The following is an 18976-nucleotide window of genomic DNA, read 5'->3' on the forward strand; positions in this document are numbered from 1 at the left end:
TGGCCTGAGCAACCCGTTACATAAAGCGGCTCTCCATTTAGCAGTACATTTTAATGAAGAAGCACTCGTTTCCATTCTCCTGACACGGGAATTTTTCATCCTTTGTCTCCCACCAGCACTTCACAAACCTCCCCCTCCATCCTGAGACCAAGCCTGCAGCCTGCATACCAGATTGAGTCACAAAATGTATTTATGTCAGTATTTATAACACTTCTCATTTTCACCCCATTTGTTACGCATGTTCGACTTTGGATTTTTCACTTTTTCTCATATGTTAATTTACTTCAAGATTTTCCTCCCCCTTCTGTATCACGAAAAGAAACACCGGTTCAGAAGGAGCCCTGACCTCCTGTGCTCCTCACCCTCAGCAGGGCGCGCTGTAGCTGACGTCCATAGATGACTACGAATGCTTTAATCACCATAATTAGCTGATACACAGGAAGAAAGTTTAGATGTGCTGCTAGACACGCTCGTAGACAAGCTTCAGCCTCTCCAGATTATCATATTGCAGTAGAAATATGTATCTAAAACATATGGTTACAACTACACAATTTAAGAATACGAACACAGACTTCACAAAAGCTAACACAAAAGGCAACTGCTGTAAGGAACCATAATAAAGATTAACATAAATTGCTCCCCCTCAGACACAAACATGTTCTTTGGCTTCTAAATGTCAAGGAGAAACATATGTTGCTGATCTTTCTCAGAGCAGCTATTCCCACCTTGTGCCATCTCAGTCACTTATTGTCATATCATTCAGAATAAAGCTCAACCTGGAGGATGGATACCTGGAACACTTCTCCTCAGCTCTCAGCAATTGCTACCTGGAGCAGCAGTCAGCATCCTTATGGAAGGATCTCATGCTCAGCGTCTAACGGAATTATTATGACTAACATGAATGGGAGATTTGGCCGTTTATCCTATTCTGTGTGAGTATATGAATTCAAGGTGCTGTGTCTCTAACTCTGCTGGCTCCCTGTCTCAGTACTGCTTTGTGACACTGGTTTCTCGGGCATATTTGTGATGTAAAGAAAGCACTCAGTTTTACTTACACGCTGTTCAACTGCATCTCACATTGGTCTTACCCTGTGTGAGAAAGGGGAGAGAAAAGAGGTTTTTACCTGGCCTATAAATTACATTGGAGATGGTTGGAAGTTCTCAGATGGTTGTTTTCCATTGGGAATGCAGTCACTCCATTAATGTGTCCTGGATGAGTACCCTCATCTTTGAGAGAGGCTCCCAAGGATCTGACCCCCAGACCTGTAACCCCACTCCTCTAACTCCCCAAACTCACACATGCAGATCAGGAGCTGGCTGGCCATCTCAGGCTCCATCCTTGGTGGGTCACCTCTCTCATAGCAGCCAGGCTTCTTCGCCCAGCTTAGACATGGAGAGCAAAGCAAGGGCTTCAATGAGAAACCCCATCAGCCAAGACAGAGCATATGGAAGAACTAAAACAAAATCTCCTTTGGTCTATAACAGGGGAGGTGCAGTACAGACACGAGTTTCCAGATGTGACAACACACTATGAAAAGGTCTGACTTTATAATGGATATACCACAAAACCCTACAGGCATGGACCTGGATGTTCCTTACAGAGACCACAAGAAAGCATGCTGGCTCAGATATCCCTTTATGTTTTGTTTTATTGCCCCTGAATGCATTTCCATCTGCTCTCTGTCCATCCACACTGCAGGGAAGTTGGGGCTGTGTGTTCAACAGGAGCTGGGTGAGTGTTTGGGGCACCGACTGCACTGCAGGGGCAGGACCAGACACCTCCGGTGAAAACATTGGTGTATGGCATCAACCCTCTGCATTGGACTTCTACAGGAGAATTTGGGCTTCAGCCAAACATAATTAAATCAAGAAATGTCTTTTGATTTACTGCAGAAGTCTTTGAATCAGCTTCTAATGAGTACAGGAGTTTTCACTTACATTCTATAGTTGTATGAATATATCTGTATAATTTTATGTGTGTCACCCGTCTGGCTGAGACAAAAAACAGAACACCACTAATTTAATTGTGATTTGTTTTAAGGACCAGAGTTTGAGAGGTAAAATAGTAAAATATTTCTTAGGTAATTGGAGAAAGCTGAAACTACGGACACAAAGGGAATTTCCCTGGAGAGTAAGTTTCTTTCTGAAATGTCAAATTTGGAAGGCCAGCCAAAGCTATTGAGCTAAAACTTAGCAGAGACCCCTTCATGTGGGCAAATACACAAATTCTCAGCCAACAGAAAGCAATGGCTGAGTTTAATGATGTCACCAAATGGTGTGAACACAAGTCCCAAGCAGTCTTTGCATGATCTCCAATAGCCACTCAAAAAACTGCTGCTGCCAGGCCCAGCTCCATCCTCCTGGCAGCAAGAAGAGTCCCTTCAGGAAGCTGACCACCGCTCAGACATCAGCCCACATCAAATCCCCATCCCTGCAGGCATTCAAGGCCAGGCTGGATGTGGCTCTGGGCAGCCTGGTCTGCTGGTAGGTGACCCTGCACACAGCAGGGGGTTGGAACTGGATGAACGTTGTGCTCCTTTGCAACCCAGGCCATTCTATGATTTTATGAACCGCTTTTGCAACACAGTCACAGCAAGGTGCTGTCTGTGCAGCAAGCCCTTGGCTAACCCGTCACCACTGTTATTGCCAACAGTAGTGCAATATGTTCAGCAGTACATAAAGTCACTAATTGCAGATCATTCCCTTTCTCGTTCCAGGAGAGGCTTTTATGCACCTGGAGACAGTTGTTTTAACCCAACATTGTCCTTCCCTCCTTCTGCCCCAATTTCACTTCTTGGTCCTGAGAGCACCGATCTCTTCCCACAATGGGAAGGAGAAGACAAGTGGAAAATTTATCTGCAGTCAGAAAATGCTTGGTGTAAATATGAAGGAAAAGTTGCAAATGGAGGAAAGAAGCAGGGCCATATCCTGACTGTGATGGGGGAGGACCCCTCTGGGCAGTGGGAAGCAGGACCCACAGCTGCCAGCAGTGGAAAAAGGCATTGTGGCTACAGCCGTGCTCTCAGTGAAATGATGTGAGAACCCCCAAATCCCATAAATCCCTGCTGTCCCTCACTGTTATGGCTTGGGGCAGCAGGAGAGGGAAGGTTTGCAGATCCACGAGTCAGGCTGCCAGGAAATTACCAGAGAAAATGGTTGTCTGTCTCAATATTAATTTTGTTTAGTAGACGTGGCACAGCAAGCCCACCATACAGCTGTGCAGATACCCTCAGTGCTCCTGGATCTTCAGTGCTCCAGTAGACACATCCAATGCTACACCAACTATCTTGAGGAATGCATATGTTGTTATGTGCAACGCGCTGTTTACAAAGAGTTAACTTACAATTTTGAAAGAATATTAATTTTTTGCACTTCAGACATGAAACTCAATTAAAATGTTGGCACAGCAGTTTGATTAGGAATCTTTCTGTAGGAACCAGCACACAATGCAACGAACACATGTAAATGGAGGCACGGTCTGGTGCTTCCTGGCATGCAAACTCTCAGAGACAAGATCATAACCATGTTGCACTACCAGTAAGCTCACAGTTGGATGCTTATGCAATAAGGTAGTTCTGTTTAGCTGCAGCAATTACATTAGCACAGAAAATACTGCCACATCTCTCACATGCCTTGCTGTGCTCTCCTTCCCCTTCCTAACGTCACTGCTGACCTTTGCTGCAGCCCTTCATGGCTATTTACATTTTAGAACAACCTCTGACAATACGTCTGATTTCTCTATAAGCCACATCCTCCCAAAGCTCAGCAGCACCTGTGGGGCACAAAGGCAGCCACTGAAGGGCATCATTCCCATGGCAACTGCCGGTGATGGGCACGGGTGCTCCTCCTGTATTGCAAGGGAAGGTATCCCTTCCCCGGTGAGCTGTTCATAGCTCATAAAAAACACTCAGGAGTGCCTAGGAGATGTGCTTTTAAAATACAAACAAAATAATGCCTTTACCTGAGAATAAACAGATACCTATCTGCTTGAGACGCAATGATTATTTTCATCTATCTTCTGTGAGGTGATGGCTTGCTTCAATCCAGACTTTTGAGGTGTCTTATCTTGTAGAGACACAGAGATCACACATTGTTGGGAATTTTATGCCCCTGTGAACAGCCTCTTTCTAAGCAGATTTACGGTTCCTACAGATGTATAGATTAAATCTACATTCAGATTGAAAACGCGGGATTTCAGCAGCCACTCAGAGTCCTGTAATACAACAGATGCTCAGGTAGAGCAGACAACCTCCCAGCGTGACACAGCTTTGATGAAGACCAGCACCCCAGCCCTGACCCCACGTACCGGGACATGGAGGGGCTGCATGGGGGCAGGGCATGTTCCCCTGGGGACGTTGCTGCTCCAGAAGCAGCACTGACCACCACCTCACCCCTGGCTGCTTCTCAGAGTGAAGGCTGAACGAGCTCACCTCGCTGCCAGCGGTTAATGATGGCTCACTCCCCTCATGGTGGCCTTGCAAATTTATCTGCAGGAAATTGCCTTCTGCTTTGAATTAAAATTGCACCAATTTAAAAGCAAGATCTGCTTAATTATTACTCCATTCTCCATTGGTAAATGAAACCTCATACCCTGAGTCCATACCATAATGCGTTTTCTGCAGAAATTGGATTTCATGAATCAGCAGGTCTCTGCCTTGCTTACAGGAAAAGAATACATTCTTCTTAAGTACCAAATATTCTGGGAAAAGCCAAGACGGGCAGCACCACGCATGTGATGAATTAGGCCCATAGATGGCAGGATGGGACCGTCCAACACAGCTGCTGGGGATCCTGCATGTGTGCACTCGGCCACAGGACAGGAGCAGTGTCAAAACCCCACACATCTGGATGATAGGAAGGACTCGGACATGAGTAACTACCAAAATCACCATTCGTTACTTGATTGGAGCCACTACTGCTCTGTGTTTTTCCCACACAGCTCAGTTTGCCCATTTTACAGCTGCTAACAAAATAAAATGCAAGCAGCGTTTCACGAGAGAAAATCCCCTCTGTAGTATCAGGGAATCCATGTTTAATAGGTTCTTACCCTGGGAGACTTTTTTTCTCTTTTATATTAAAAAAAGAGAAACTCTTTCCAGACAATATTAATGCAAACTCTGAAGAAGGATAAATGCCCGCTCCCAAGTCGAATGCTCTTAATTCCCAACTGAAATCCAGATGGCCCTTCGGGAACCTCTCCTTGTTTTGATTAGAATCAAGAAGATTGCAGCACAAACCAGATCCCTCCATCTCAGCCTTTCAGACACACCTCAGCATCTCCCCCACATCTCAGTGGAGTGGTCAGAATCAGACCCCCATTTCAGCACTGCCTCTCACTTCGCGCATCCCACCCTTTCACCACACAGAATGCCTGCTGTTGTTGTTTCTAACAGTGCACTTGGCACTTACCTGAGGTGTTCACCCTCTGCACTCAGTGTACTGTAGCAGTGGGCACGTTACAAAAGAAAAGCAAAGGAAGCTGATAGAATCCTGGCAGCAACAGAACTGCTTTGTTCAAAATAACCCAAACCTTCGCTTTACTTTCTCTGAACTGCAAACTCGCCAAATCCCACTTGCTTCTGGTATAAAATTCCTCTGTTCTCACTTTTTGCATTTTCTGCTTAAAAGATGTGCTGCATTGTGTTCACTTTGTTAATGACTGCTCAAATCTGAAATGGAACAGAAGGAAAGAGCTCACGCTGCCTTCTGCACATTACACTTCTGTGGCAGTGGGTTAAATATCCCGATAGCACCGACACAGGAGAAGCACAGCAAGAACAAAGCTTAGTGATTGCAAGGTAATAACCCTAGGATTTAAGGAGATGAAAATCTGCAGTCTGATTTCCACTGAGGAATATCTTCATGCATGTCTTTCAGTATTATCGCCATGAAAACAGGACAGATTACCACGGAAGTTCAGCTATGAACATCTTTGGATGCCACTAACAGATGGCTAGAGAGTCAAAAAATGTGAAATACTATGAAGTCACGGCTATAAATATCTTTCAAGTAGGACATTTGAGACCCATTTTATGTAAGCTTCATGTAAAGAGTATCTCAGCGCTCTGCTTTGCCTATCCCAGTGGCTGCTGTCTTCATCCAAGGACCCCACGGCACATCCCCTCTGCTCACCCCACTGCCCGGTGTGTGCAGCCAGAGGCGTGCAGTGCAGGGCTGCAGCTCACAGTGCCCCTTGGAGACCTCCTCAGGAGTTCTGAATGGTGCTCACAGTGCTGCCTTGCCCAGCCAGTACAGCAAGGTTGTGCCATGCTAAGTGTCCGTGCCACAAAGCAGGCTGAGCCCTCATGTGTCTTTTTGTACATCTGGGACTTGTTGCTGCCCCCAAAGTGTGGCATTACTTCCAAAACAGAAGCCCTTCTGCAGCACAGAAGAAACAACCAGCTGTGTTATTTCCCACTGCTGAGGAATGTAACGGTATTTGTGTGCCTTGTGATAAAAACGAGGAAAAGAAAAAGCACACTGACACCTTTCTGCTTTTGAACCCAGGCATGTGGAAACAAACAAGCACGAACACTTGTCACACATCCACGTTACTTACGGTTGAGAGGCAGGCTGGCATTGGTCATCCCAAGCTTGTTGACAGCAACACAGGTATAGTTGCCAAAGTGCTCTTCTGTCACATTGGTAACAGTAAGAAGTGATCTCGTGCTATAATTTTTAATAGTAATTCCTTGTTGACCACTGATCAGTCTAGAAGGTAAGAAAAAAAAAGTCTATAACTTATATACCATAAGCAATAGCCTTTTTGATTTCGTTTTTTTAACAGATATGGCTGATAGCACAGTAATCAGTCTGCACGTGATCCTGCTGAACGAGCTTATCACTGGGGCTGCTTCTGTGCTGGCAGCACTGAAGGGGTGAGGGGAGCAGCCTCAGGCAGTTTGGCACATGGCAGGACTGGAAGCAGCACCCCCAGTGCCCACCTGCACGGACCCAGACTGCTGTACCCAGTACCCAAACTGCTGCAGCAGGGGCAGGGCAGGCTGTGGGTGGGCAGTAGGACAGAGCATGGAGACAGAGCGCTGTCCTGAAGGCACTGCGTGCACTTCTGACTGTTGCAGGAAATCCTGCAGAGGGTGTTTTTCACAATCTGGTGGTTGTTTGCAACCCTGTGCGCCTCTAACTGCTGGTAGATTGGGATTACATAGCCAAGAATGAGACTAATTAGGAAGGTAACCGCAATTTATTTTACAGACCTCTATAGCAACAAACTGTGGTTGCAATTAGGAAGGATGTGCTACCGCAGCACTGCATCCCGAGACAGCAACTTGAACAGAAATCAGGTAACAGAATGCAGGAGAAGCCCAAACACAACTGTTTTCACTGGGCTCCGTTTCCCTGAACCGAGCCTTCCATGGCCCTGTCCCATATGAACTGTGCAGCTTTCAGCACTGCTTCCAGGCCATGTCAGGAATACCACTGCTCTGGCACAGAGAAAGATGATCAGTTCAAATTTTGTTGTTGTGTGCAGACCACATCTTGTCAGATGGGAACAGTACCCGTGTTATTAAAGTACCAGCCATAGCTGATAAATCACAGTGGATTCCTCATGTTTCCCATGACACTGTGCCATGCCTGGGGCACAGCGCAGAGCCACGTGGCTGCCAGAGCCTGTGGTCAGCTTTGGTCACCATGAACCACCATGAAAGCACCTGCAGGACCTCCATTTGCTGCTGTAGGAACCTGATTTTGCTGCTGTAGGAACCTGATGCTTTCACTTCTGAGTCAACAACCACATCCCTGCCCAGCTCACTGACTGCACACAGCATTTGCTACCTGTGTGGAGCTCCATTTCGGAACACAATAGCATCTCCATTCATGTGCAGCCACCCTACACATCTCCTTACTCCACTGCTCTGTACCATGAGCTGTACAAGGAAATGGAATCTCCTTTTTATTTTGGAGACTATGCCAATGCATGGAGAGAACACCATGTGTCGGTGCCAGTCCCAGGGGATATCTACCTTTGGTTTCATGTTTGAATGACTTCACACTATTGCAGTATATTAAGCCATTATAACAAGTTTTGTTATTTCAAATGTAGGTCTTGTTTGCTTTATCAAGTAGAAGAGAATTAATATTTTTAGATGAGTGGCTTTTGGGCTTTTTCCCCATGGCTGTTTAATTTCTGAGATGCAGTTCTTCACAGCCCTGTAACACAGCATACTTGAGCAGTTGTGAGTTTCAGATACCAACTCAGCACAGCAAAGCCTCCTCCCCTCCGCAGGGAATCCCTCTGCAGCTTTAGAAGCCAAATGCTATCATAATTTTAAGAAGCTTTTACCAACTTTTCACCCAGTCCCTTTTTAATGTGATGCATTTCAGCGCTTTGGCTCCTGCTCAGAATTTAAAGCCCTCAAGGGCAGTCCCTATACTGGCTTCTTCCCCAGCTCCTTTTCTGGGTGCCACCACAGCTGCCCTGTGACCGCTCTCTGGAGAAGAGATTTCTCTTAATGCCCAGCCTGCCCTGCCCTGGCACAGCACAAAGCCCTGGGAGCTGAACCCCTGTCCTCCCCAGCCTTCTGCCAGGAGCTGTAGAGACCCATAAGGTTCCCTCGGAACCTCCTTTTCTCCATACTGAACTAGCCCATTCCCTTAGCTGATCCTCAGTCCATGTGGGCTCTCCAAGACTGTGTGGTCTGCATGCCCATGGGATGGCAGGTAGTGCTCTGGGTTCCTCCCCTGTTTTCCCCAAGCGATGCTCAGCCCTGAGCTCAGTGTTCCCAGAGCATCACAGCCTCCTGCAAGCATGGCAGGAGTGCATGGAGAGTTAATGAGCGGTGACTGCTGCAAGCCTGGTGAGGAGGGAGAAGCAGTCCTGCAAACACCTCGTAGGTGGAGCTGGACATAGTCTGTGGCTGGTCTTATTTTTAGTTTTACTGACATTTTTTTATGATGAGATGATCCTGGGAGTAGGAATGAACAGTATGTGTGCAGCCCTCCCTGTCCTGTGAGCGGTGCTTTGGAGGCTCCCAGTCCCTCTGTGGCCACATGCGTTTTGTGAGCCTGCTAACAGCTCTTGGACAAACAATGATGTACCATTAGATTTAACAGAATATTTGAGCAGCGAGACACAATAGGACAGTGCTTGTCTTGCTGATTATAGCAAGCCTCAGGTGATACAGCAACTGAAATGGAAAACAGAAGGCACAACTTCCGTGTCCTGAAATGCTCTGCTTATCCTTTCCTGCTGCTCTCGTGACACTGAATGCACTCAAGAAGAAGGGAATTGGTGACTTTTATAAATAGGGAGGTGATTATCATGCTGGAAATGGCTAATTGAATCCAGAGTGCCACGGTCTATATTAAAACCTGTGCTCCAACAGTTTTTTCTGCTCCAGCTCCTCCCCGACATATGCACAATATGACGTGCACCCTTGGAAATAGGACGTAGATGAATTTCTCCAACAGAGGGAAAGTCTGTGCCGTTACATGTAGTAAAGGTTGATTATGGTGTTTTCCAGAATGCTTTGATCCATGGTCAGAGTGCGATGGTTGCCACTGCAGCAGGAAGTCAGGAAGAAGGGAGAGCAGCACTCCTAAGGGGAGCAGCTGGCCAGTGAGAAATGAGCTGACAGATGGTTCCCTATGAAATATGGTCATTAATATTCTCATGTCAGCTCCCATGTGTAATGGGATCCTAGAGCTGATGAGAAACCCAGTGCTCAGAAACCAGGACATTCCAGCAGCTAGAAGGTGTACCCGCACAGCTTCTACCAGGATTTTATCCTGCACCAATGTTTGAACTTCACATTCTGTGAAGATTCAAGATCTCCAGTGAGGTGAGAGTGTAAAGCAAAACCTCCTATTAGAAACCAATCCTACAGAGATGTCTGTGACCTTTACCAAGCACTACCGACGATGAAGCGAAGCTGGATGCAAACACCGGGGTGCACACTGAGGTTGCTGGACTCAGTCTGGGAGCTCCTGCAGAGAGGTGCTGCTGCTGTGCAAGGGCTGTGGGCACCGAGCTGCATTGCAAAGCCCCTTCATGAGCCACCCCTGAAACCCGCGGTGGGAAACCTATGGAGATGGCTTAAAAAACCCATATTCTTAAAAACAATCTCTTTTTATTAGACTTTTCCAGTGGACATTTTCTGGCTGCTGTACTTCAAAGGCTGTAATTACTAAAGCATTTTTAAACCCTAGGCTCATTATGGCAATTATCACCATCACAGCCCAGCTGCGGACAGTCCTATTATGCCTCATCTACCAGCACAGAAACAAAAGCTGAAAGAAAACTCCACGACTCCCCCTGGGCAGCTCTGCAGCTCGCAGTGCAGGCAGGTACTTACTTCCTCTCTCCTCTGTACCACTCAAAGACCGGGGCAGGAACGCCCGCGCCTTCGCACCGGATGAGGCCGTTCCCTCCGAGCATCACTCCGCTGGACTTAAGTTCCTGAATTGTGGGGGCAACTGAAAAAAAAATTGTAAAATAGACATTTGCATACAAATCCGAAGACGGCCGAACTCTGCTTCTCCTCAGCGCTCTCTACGTTACTCAGCCTGGCGCGTGTTTTCCAGCTTGAGTCACATTCAACCGTGTTTTCTTCCGGCACTGCAAAAATGATCCCACACAGCAGATTCTGACACAGATCTGTGTATCTGGTGCAGAAACATAACTGAGACACAGAGAATATTAATCCCACAGCGAACAGTCTGTTTTTTCAATCCGTTCTGCTCCGTTACTCAGAACGAAGCACAGCGACGGCTGTCGGGTCCAGGCAAGGCATGGCCTCAACTCTTTGAAAGGGTAGGGGACAAGGGGAACTGGCTTTAAGTTGAAGGAGGGAAGATTGAGGTTGGATGCCAGGGGGAAGTTGTTTGCTGTGAGAGCAGTGAGGTGCTGGAACAGCTGCCCAGAGAGGCTGTGGATGCCCTGTCCATCCCTGGAGGTGTTCAAGGCCAGGTTGGATGGGGCCCTGGGCAGCCTGGGTGGTGTTAAATGTGGAGGTTGGTGGCCCTGCCTGTGGCAGGGGGCTGGAGATTCATCATCCTTGAGGTCCCTTCTAACCCAGGCCATTCTATGATTCTGTGGCCTCAAAGTGAGGACCACCACCAGCACTGCTCTGCGCTGGGTCCTCTCAGCAGCACTGGGCTCGGGGTGCTGGAGCTGCTTTGGGCACCAAAGGACACACATACCCTGCAGCCAGGACCCAGCCACAGCCACACAGCACGGCAGGGCTGCCCCACCACTACACAGGTACGGGTTTGCTTCTTTAAATACATTCTGTCTTCTGAAACAGTGAACACAGTAAAGGTGGAATAACCATTTCAAGCTCAGAACTGCAGATATAAATAAAGCCAAAAAGCCATAGCTGACCCTCTCAGTTGCCAGCAAAAGGCAACCACCAGCTGAAAACAGAAGACAGCAAACTCCTCGGGAAGGAGATTATCAAAGTTAGGGCTGAACAACAATTGCCTTCCCCCTGGAATTTCGCTTACATTTTCTGTTTTTAAACAACAATTTATGCGCATCATAAAACGCTATAAAAACCCAAACACGGAACTTATAAATAAAAATCTGCTGTTTTTTTTCCCAAGCAATTTTGCAGATGTTGCTGTGAGGCGTGTATGTAGGTACAGAACGTTGGCTGCCTCACAGCTGTGCCCACCACCCCATGGCAGCATCCCGCAGTGCCCAGCACAGCACATCCACACAGACAGGTGATGAGGGACTCTGCCAAGAGGAGCAGAGGTTGCCCTGCACAGTCTGCATGTGCCCTTTTTGGGGACGTCCTGCCTCCCTGCCTTACCATAGTGCTTCTAGACACGTTGCCCTTGGGGATGTACAGCTACAGGGCTGAGCTGCTGGAAAGGAGCTCTATGGAGGAGCCGGTGGCGAATTGGGTGACCACCAGCCAGCAGTGTGCCCTGTTGGCCAAGAAGGCCAGTGAGATGCCAAGGTGCACTGCATGGAGCGTGGCCAGCAGGGCAAGGAGGTGCTCCTCTTCTGCTTTTCACAGCTGGAGCACTGTGCCCAGTGCAGGGCTCCCCAATGCCAGGCAGATGGGGAACTGCTGGAGAGCCCAGCGGAGGGTGCAGAGCTGGTGGGGGACTGGAGCACCTCCTGATGGGGACAGGCTGAGCCCTGGGGCTGTTTGTCTGTGGACAAGAAGGCTGAGGGGGATCTGATCAGTGCTGATTGATATCTGAAGGGTGGGGTTCAGGGCTCTGTTCCATGGTGCCCAGGAAATTCCATCTGGACATGAGGAAAAACATCACTGTGTGGGTAGCAGAGCCCTGGCACAGAGCTGTGGCACAGAGAGGTGCGGGGGTTTCCTCTGGAGAGATCCAAACCCACCTGGATGCTTTGTGTGCATCTGCTGTATGGATGTGCTGGGGGGGGCTGGGCTGGGGAAGCTCCAGAGGTCCCTTCCAGCCTCCACGGCTCTGGGATTCTGTGCTTTCTGTGGCAGCAGCCTGGTGCCCTCTGAGCACATCCAGGGTCATCCTGCTCCACGCAGACACCTCCAGCCCAGGTGCCAGGGAGAAATCCTGGGAGATGAAGCAGGGCAGGGTACTGAGTCAGTACATCCGGAAGGCTCTCCTAAAACCAAAAGTGTGGTTTGAGCTGCTGACAGCTCAGGCATTTCAACCACAAACTGTCCAAATCTACTACAGTCAGCAGCTGGATGGGATCCCAACAGAAAATCCCAGCTCACATTTCTGCGTGTGCACTGCAAACCCTCTCATGCCTATGAGCTCTGCCAGCAGCCATGAGCTGCGGGGTGGGACCCTGTGTCCCTGCTGCCCTCCCAGAGGAGCCCGGCTTCTGCTTGCTGGGAGGTCAGGAGAAAGGAAAGTAGCAGCTGATAGTGTTAGCACTGGGAAATCCCTGGCTAATGCTGATGTGAACAGGCAGAAGGCTTAGAATCACCATTCTACCGTATTTTTCACTGTCAGGCTGTTTTCCTTCTTCTAGAACAAACTATACCACGCAGGCACACTTTGGGAGCACTGTCAATGACAATCAGCACAGGTGAGCACAGAGGAGCACCCTGTCCTGGGGCAGAGTGCCACCATGAGGGAAGCTGCCCCGAGTTGGGGAACCATGCAGAAGTGCCCATGGGATTCTGTGGTCGGCATTTGTCTTTTCCTTCCTGCTCAGGAGCAGAAGGGCAGGAGCACAGTGTGTGGTGTCTGCATTTCGGGGACCTGATGGTGATGTCAGGGTCACCAATGTGGCCCCCACACACCCGGGGTGTGCACATCCCCTTTTGTCTCAGTGAAACGACCGAGGCTGTGCAAAGCACTCACGTTAAAGCCTGACACAGCAGTGCTGAGTGCCCCAGGTGCTCCAGCTCCCTCCCAGCACCTCTGTGAGCAGCCATCACCTCCACTCCCTCTGCTACAACCGCTCCGCTCGGCTGCTGCCACCAACACGAGTGCATGAGTCAGCCTTTGGGCTGCGAAACCCAGCTCTGCAACTTATGCTCCATCCAGAAATGATGCAGTGCTCTGCACAGTCTGGTTTCCTACCCAAATATTTTCCCTTTGCTTTTAAATGTCTGAAGGAACAGCAACAACAATGCGTGACACACGCTGGCGTTCGGGCAGGCACAGCGGATACGCAGAGCCCTCTGCTACAACAGGTTCCATCTTTTAACATTCTAATGAGCTTCGGGACTTTTATGCATATTAGTTATGTTGCTCTAATTACTCATTATAATTCTAATGTGCATTTTATATTTAATTACAATGCTTATAAAGATTTGGTATGGGCAGTAAATTATTATAACTAGCATGTGCATAATGATTAAGAGCTGAATTTATTAACTTTTACACTAGCATTCAGGGCTGGCAACTTTCAATTTCACCTTTGTGATTAACTGTATTGTCTGATTAAACCAACATTTTTGTGGCATTAATTGTAAATGTCAAAAAAAAGTCTTTTATTTATTTCCATCAGCCTTTAATTTGGCATCCTAACGCGTTCTTTTATTAGCAAAATTGCTCTCTGGTGTGTTAAGAGGGAGCCTTTCAGGTAAGAGAACAGGTTTCCTAAGATCTCCTTCAGTTTGCAGAAAGCCAGACACGAGCACTATTGATGTATTCACTTTGTGTAGATGTATTGCACCTTCCCAATAAAGCAACAAATCTGCCCAAGCGAAGCAGTATTACTCACACTGTTGATAATGAAAGTGCTCTTCCAGCAGCCCACAGACTTCTCTTTCTCTGACAAGCAGCAGCCCCTCTGTTCTGTTCCCAACTCAATGGTTTCACAAAGCTCTCCTTCCAGCAGAAACATCTCTGGGCTGGGGCAGCATTTCAGGCAAACACTGTGCATCAATCCCTTTGCCAAACAACCGAAAACCTTATTTTTTTCCATCTTTTCTTGAAGGGTTATCAAAACATATTGAATTCAGCAGGGTCTTGATGTGTACATCTGCCTAAGTGCTACACACAAACACACAACCTGCATTAAGAGTTCAGTGCAGCCCCTGCATTTCCAGATGTGGCCTCTTTTGTGTTTCTCTCCTTCCTATTCAGGATAACAATCCCAGAAGGTGTGCTCTGAGCACGGATTAACTGAAGAGCCATGGGAGCACCTGGAGCTGTAGGGAAGGAGCAGATCCTGAGCAGCCCGCAGCCCCATCCCACACAGTGCAGGCACTGCAGGGCTCCCCAGGCTGTGCCTCTCCCGCAGCTCTGCCCAATGGATTATTGCATTATGGCACATCACAGAATCACAGGCTGTGGTGCCGCCTGTGCCTCCCGAATTTAAAACCTCCTGGCGCTAAGATGAGAGGAAAGCTTAAAATCCAGAAGTAATTGTTTCATGGGGGAAAAGAAGCCACACAAAATAACACAGGGTGAATAATAGGCAGCAGAAAGAAATGCTTAATGATGCGTTTTACAGGTGCTTGAGTGACAGGAACGACGAGGAGCAACCCTACCTCCAAGACCTGACAAAGCCAACAGCCACCCCCAGAGCCCAGCAGACACAGCAGGTGGGCACGCAGGCGGGGGCTGCTCTGCTTCCTGCCCATCAGGCTTTGTCTAGCTGCTCGCTCACCCAACCCTTCTGTTCCCCAGCAGGGCTGAGTCCCAGCTGTGTCCCACCCATGCATGTGGCCCTGGCCCTGCTGATGCTATTGGCTGGGGGTGGGCACAGAGCAAACCCCGTGTCCATGCAGGGCCATTTGGAGGGAGCAGATGCACCATACAAGACCAGGGTGATGTGCTCACTGCTTGGCACTGCTTGGTACACCAGAGCAGGGCTTCATCTTCCATTGGCCATTGAAGCGTGATTAAAATTAAACTGATGTCAAAATCTTTATGTTGATTTCAGAGGGACTGTGGACGAGGCCTTGTAAGATCAGCAATGAAAGGGAATTTCGCAGTCTTCAAAACAAAGGCAAAAAGCACGATGGCAACAAAACTGTTCTTTGCATCGCTGCTCTTACCACTGCAATTTGTGGGAAATGTTGTCATTGATGCTTTCCCTTCAACAAAAACCACAGGAGGGTCTGCATTCATCTGAGACAACAGACTGAACCTGTTTGCCTCCAAACAGGTCAGCATGGTGCTGATGGAACCCTATTGATGGACCCAAGAGGGGGTGCTGGCCCCAGAGAGACCCACCTGCAGAGGATCCTCTCTGCACCCAGTGCACATGGCTGTGAGCACAGTGCTGCTGCTCTGCCTGCAGCACTCAGACCCGGTGCCCACGAGCAGTGGGGCAGTGAGCCGCAGCATGCTGCAGTCCTGCAGGGAGTTGGGGTATGAGGGGCAACGTCGGTGCCAACCCAGAAGGAGAGATTGGCCGCATGCCCGGGTGAGAACAAACATGAGTGCTCTCACCGTGCTGCTTCTCTCCCTCTAAGGGAGATGAAAGCAATGGACTTCAACAAATTCCAGGAATTGCTAAGTAGGTCTCTTGGCAGCACAGCTGAGGAGAAAAGTGAATTAAAGCTGGCTGGGAGGTTTTCAAGGAAAGAATGTCTGGAACAAAACCACAGCACACAGTGCGAGTGGGAAGCTGCCCGAGCCCTGCATGCTCAGGAAGCACAAACGCAGGTGGAAGGCAAGGTGGGAATCACAGCGTGTGCACAGTGTGGGTCAGGCGGGACCAGCAGGAGCTCAGCTGGGCTGAGGGACCAAGGCTGGAAAGCAGAGAGAGCTGGGATCAGTGGAGCTGAGAGGCTGACTTAGTAGGGAGATGTATCACAGAACTGCAATGGGCAGGACAAGCGATGGTAACTGAAACAAGAGAGATCTAGGTTTGCAAAGCTAGAAATTACAGCTGGAAGAGTTTGCTGAAGGAGACTGCCAGTGTGCTTTATTTAATTAAAAAGAAAACAAAAGAAAGCATTAACAAGCATTTGGACGCCAGCACTGCGTTTGGACAGCAGCATCAGCATCAGTTCTCCCTGTGGGCTGGGAGGTGTGATCCCCCCCATGAGCATCACAACAACCCTTCTTCACCCAGTTCTGTAGGTACGAGTGCTGTGCTCAGGGTTAGGTGCCATTTTCCAACACGATGGGAAAAGCAGAAATTAGATTTGTCTCAGTTTCTAATAGTAATACAATTTTCAGGCTGAGGCTTAACTACAAAAATGACGCAAATGCTGAAACAACATTTAAAATTGAGGGGAAAAAAATGATTCGGATGACAAGGAGCACTTTTTTGTCAAAAACTTGTGCAGCTTGGATCCAATTTGATATATTCTACATACATAACAAAGCAGCTAGGTGTACTCTCCAAAATGATATTTCTAAGGACAGTACTCATTACTACTGTATAATAAATGGAAGCATAAGTCAGAGTTAGCACCGAACAGATTGTTTGGGGTTGCAAAGACAGCAGCTGTCACAGCTTGACAGCTTTCTTGTTAGTGAATCAGCTTTACTGACAGTCTTTTTGATTGAAAACCACTGTTCGCTGACAGCGTGCTAGAGCTGATATACATATGTATCTCATGGAGAATGAGGGAAAGCCATAAAGGGTCCAGGAGCTATTGCTCTGTATTAAAAAGAAATGAAGTTTACAGAAAGGTTTTCCCCCTCAGCAGTTTGCAGCAGCTATAAGTTTCCCAAACTTATTCCCTTTGGATTCCCAGGGCAATCCGTGCGAGAGGCAGCAAGCACACACACAGACAGGACCAGGTCAGGCTCAAAGTCGATCCTCTGACTCTAAGCAGCAAAGTCACCAAAGCGCTGGGTGTTGAAAACCCACGCTGGACCAAAGCAAGGGCAGGAGTGAAGCTGGGCCAGGGCAACACTGGGTAGCATGGGGCAGGGATTGGTGGCTTATCTCAGCTAAGGGCTGGAACCATCCCTTCTGCAGCAGCCCAGAGCCTCCCCCATTGTGCCACCTGCGGGCACCAAGCCCAGCTGCTGCTCTGCAGAGGCCTTTCGTGGAAGCAAGAGCACCTCGGGAGCCTCCCTCTGCATTTTCTTATAAGATTGCCCATATAACATCATTCCTTCATCCTCAGTCTTGTGACGTTTCAACAGATAACAGCCAAAAGACTGAGTGCAATGGATGCCCTAACCCTCAAGCAAAGCACACACAGCTCTGAGCAAGACCAATGCTGAAACCAGAGAGCCATGGGTGGACACTCATAGGGATGTGCAGATTGTTCCTGATGAACATTTGGTGGTTTTGTTAGAATTGCTCATTGTTAAAGAACGTCTGCATGCTTCTTAACAGCAGACAACATCTCTCAATTCAACAGTGGGCTGCAGATGTGACCTCTTTCCCCGGAGGTCTGGATCAGTGGGATTTTCCACTTGCACATTCAATTGCTGCACCGAAAGATAATTCCTGTGATGCTCTTTTGCCATTAACCGTACCAGGTGCAGAAGCAGTGAGAACCTGAATGCTGAGTTTGATATTAATCCTACTTTTGCTCAAAATACACTGGAGACGGTGTGTTCTGAACTGAACTCCTGGCCTTTCAGCTTAGAAACGACGACCGTGATCTTACTGCATGGCATGCAGCCCCTGTCAGTGCTGCTGAAGCACTGAAGCAGTTCAGTCCATAACCGTACCCCATCCTCAGACCCTGAGCACAGCCTTGCTGCTGGCTTCCAGAGCTTCATTGCAAGTGTTGGTGTCAGCTCTGCAGCTCCAACATCCAAATCAACCTCAGCATAGTTCCTTTCTGTTTGAGGAGGGGTGGAAAGCAAGAGAAGAAGCAGACAAAAGCTTTATGAATTATAACACGTAAAGAACAACATGGGCAGTTTTCCCTTTCTCTCGTGTCAATATCTTTCTAAGTCATAAAAACAGGAATATTGCTTTTCAAAGCTCCTCCGGCTGAGATCCAGTGCCTCTGTGTGACTGTGCCGCACACACACCTTGCTAACACCAGCCAAATGCACAAGCTATTAAAAGCTCACTTAGCAACCTGACTGGGGATGAGCAGGTTGTGTCAATGTCGTTACAGCCTCACCAGGACCGGGTGCCCCAATGGAGCACTGTGCAGGGTACCTTGGCATCGTGGCCATGCCATGCACGCTGCTTGTGCTGAGCAGATCTCTACCAGCTCAGGGGTGCCACGGCTGCAGAAGAAGACAAAACAATTGAGAGACTGGGAGATCTGGCTTGGCTCTTCCTGCACGGTCCAGTTGGCATCACCAGATGCACCCGAACGCCTCCCAGCTCCCACCTTGCAGAGCCAGGGAGCACAGCCTGCAGCAGCACAGAGCACTGCAGCCACCAGGAGAAATACTGCTGCGCAATGTACAGACTATTACAAGAAATATTTTAAGTAATTGTTTTTGCTGAAGAGCAATCTGGGCAAGTGAACACTCCTGGGAGCTGAAGAGCTCTCCATTAATTTTGGTTCTAGTCTGGAGTATTACAGAGCCTGCTGTATACTTTAAATTGCTTCTTGAAATGCATAAGCTCTTTACAGATGAGTCATCTTCTATTAATACTTTAATTTTCATGAACTGTATTTCAGCTACTGTTTGGAGTGGGATCACCTGGAGGCTGAGGAGC

At 48.3% G+C, this 18976-nt stretch overlaps 1 protein-coding gene across 1 annotated transcript in view; it reads right to left on the bottom strand.

The window, feature by feature from the left end:
• Positions 1-18976, bottom strand: part of NEGR1 (neuronal growth regulator 1) — a 174548-nt gene that overhangs the window by 29246 nt on the left and 126326 nt on the right. The window contains exons 5-6 of the mRNA XM_031604360.2: positions 10317-10437; positions 6560-6711 (exon numbers count right to left, since the gene is read on the bottom strand). Of these exons, the coding sequence (XP_031460220.2) occupies positions 6560-6711; positions 10317-10437 (273 nt within the window). The remainder of the gene's footprint in view (positions 1-6559; positions 6712-10316; positions 10438-18976) is intronic.

Source organism: Phasianus colchicus, chromosome 9 (genome assembly GCF_987193195.1).
Source record: "Phasianus colchicus chromosome 9, bPhaCol1.hap1.1, whole genome shotgun sequence".
Lineage (NCBI taxonomy): Eukaryota > Metazoa > Chordata > Aves > Galliformes > Phasianidae > Phasianus > Phasianus colchicus.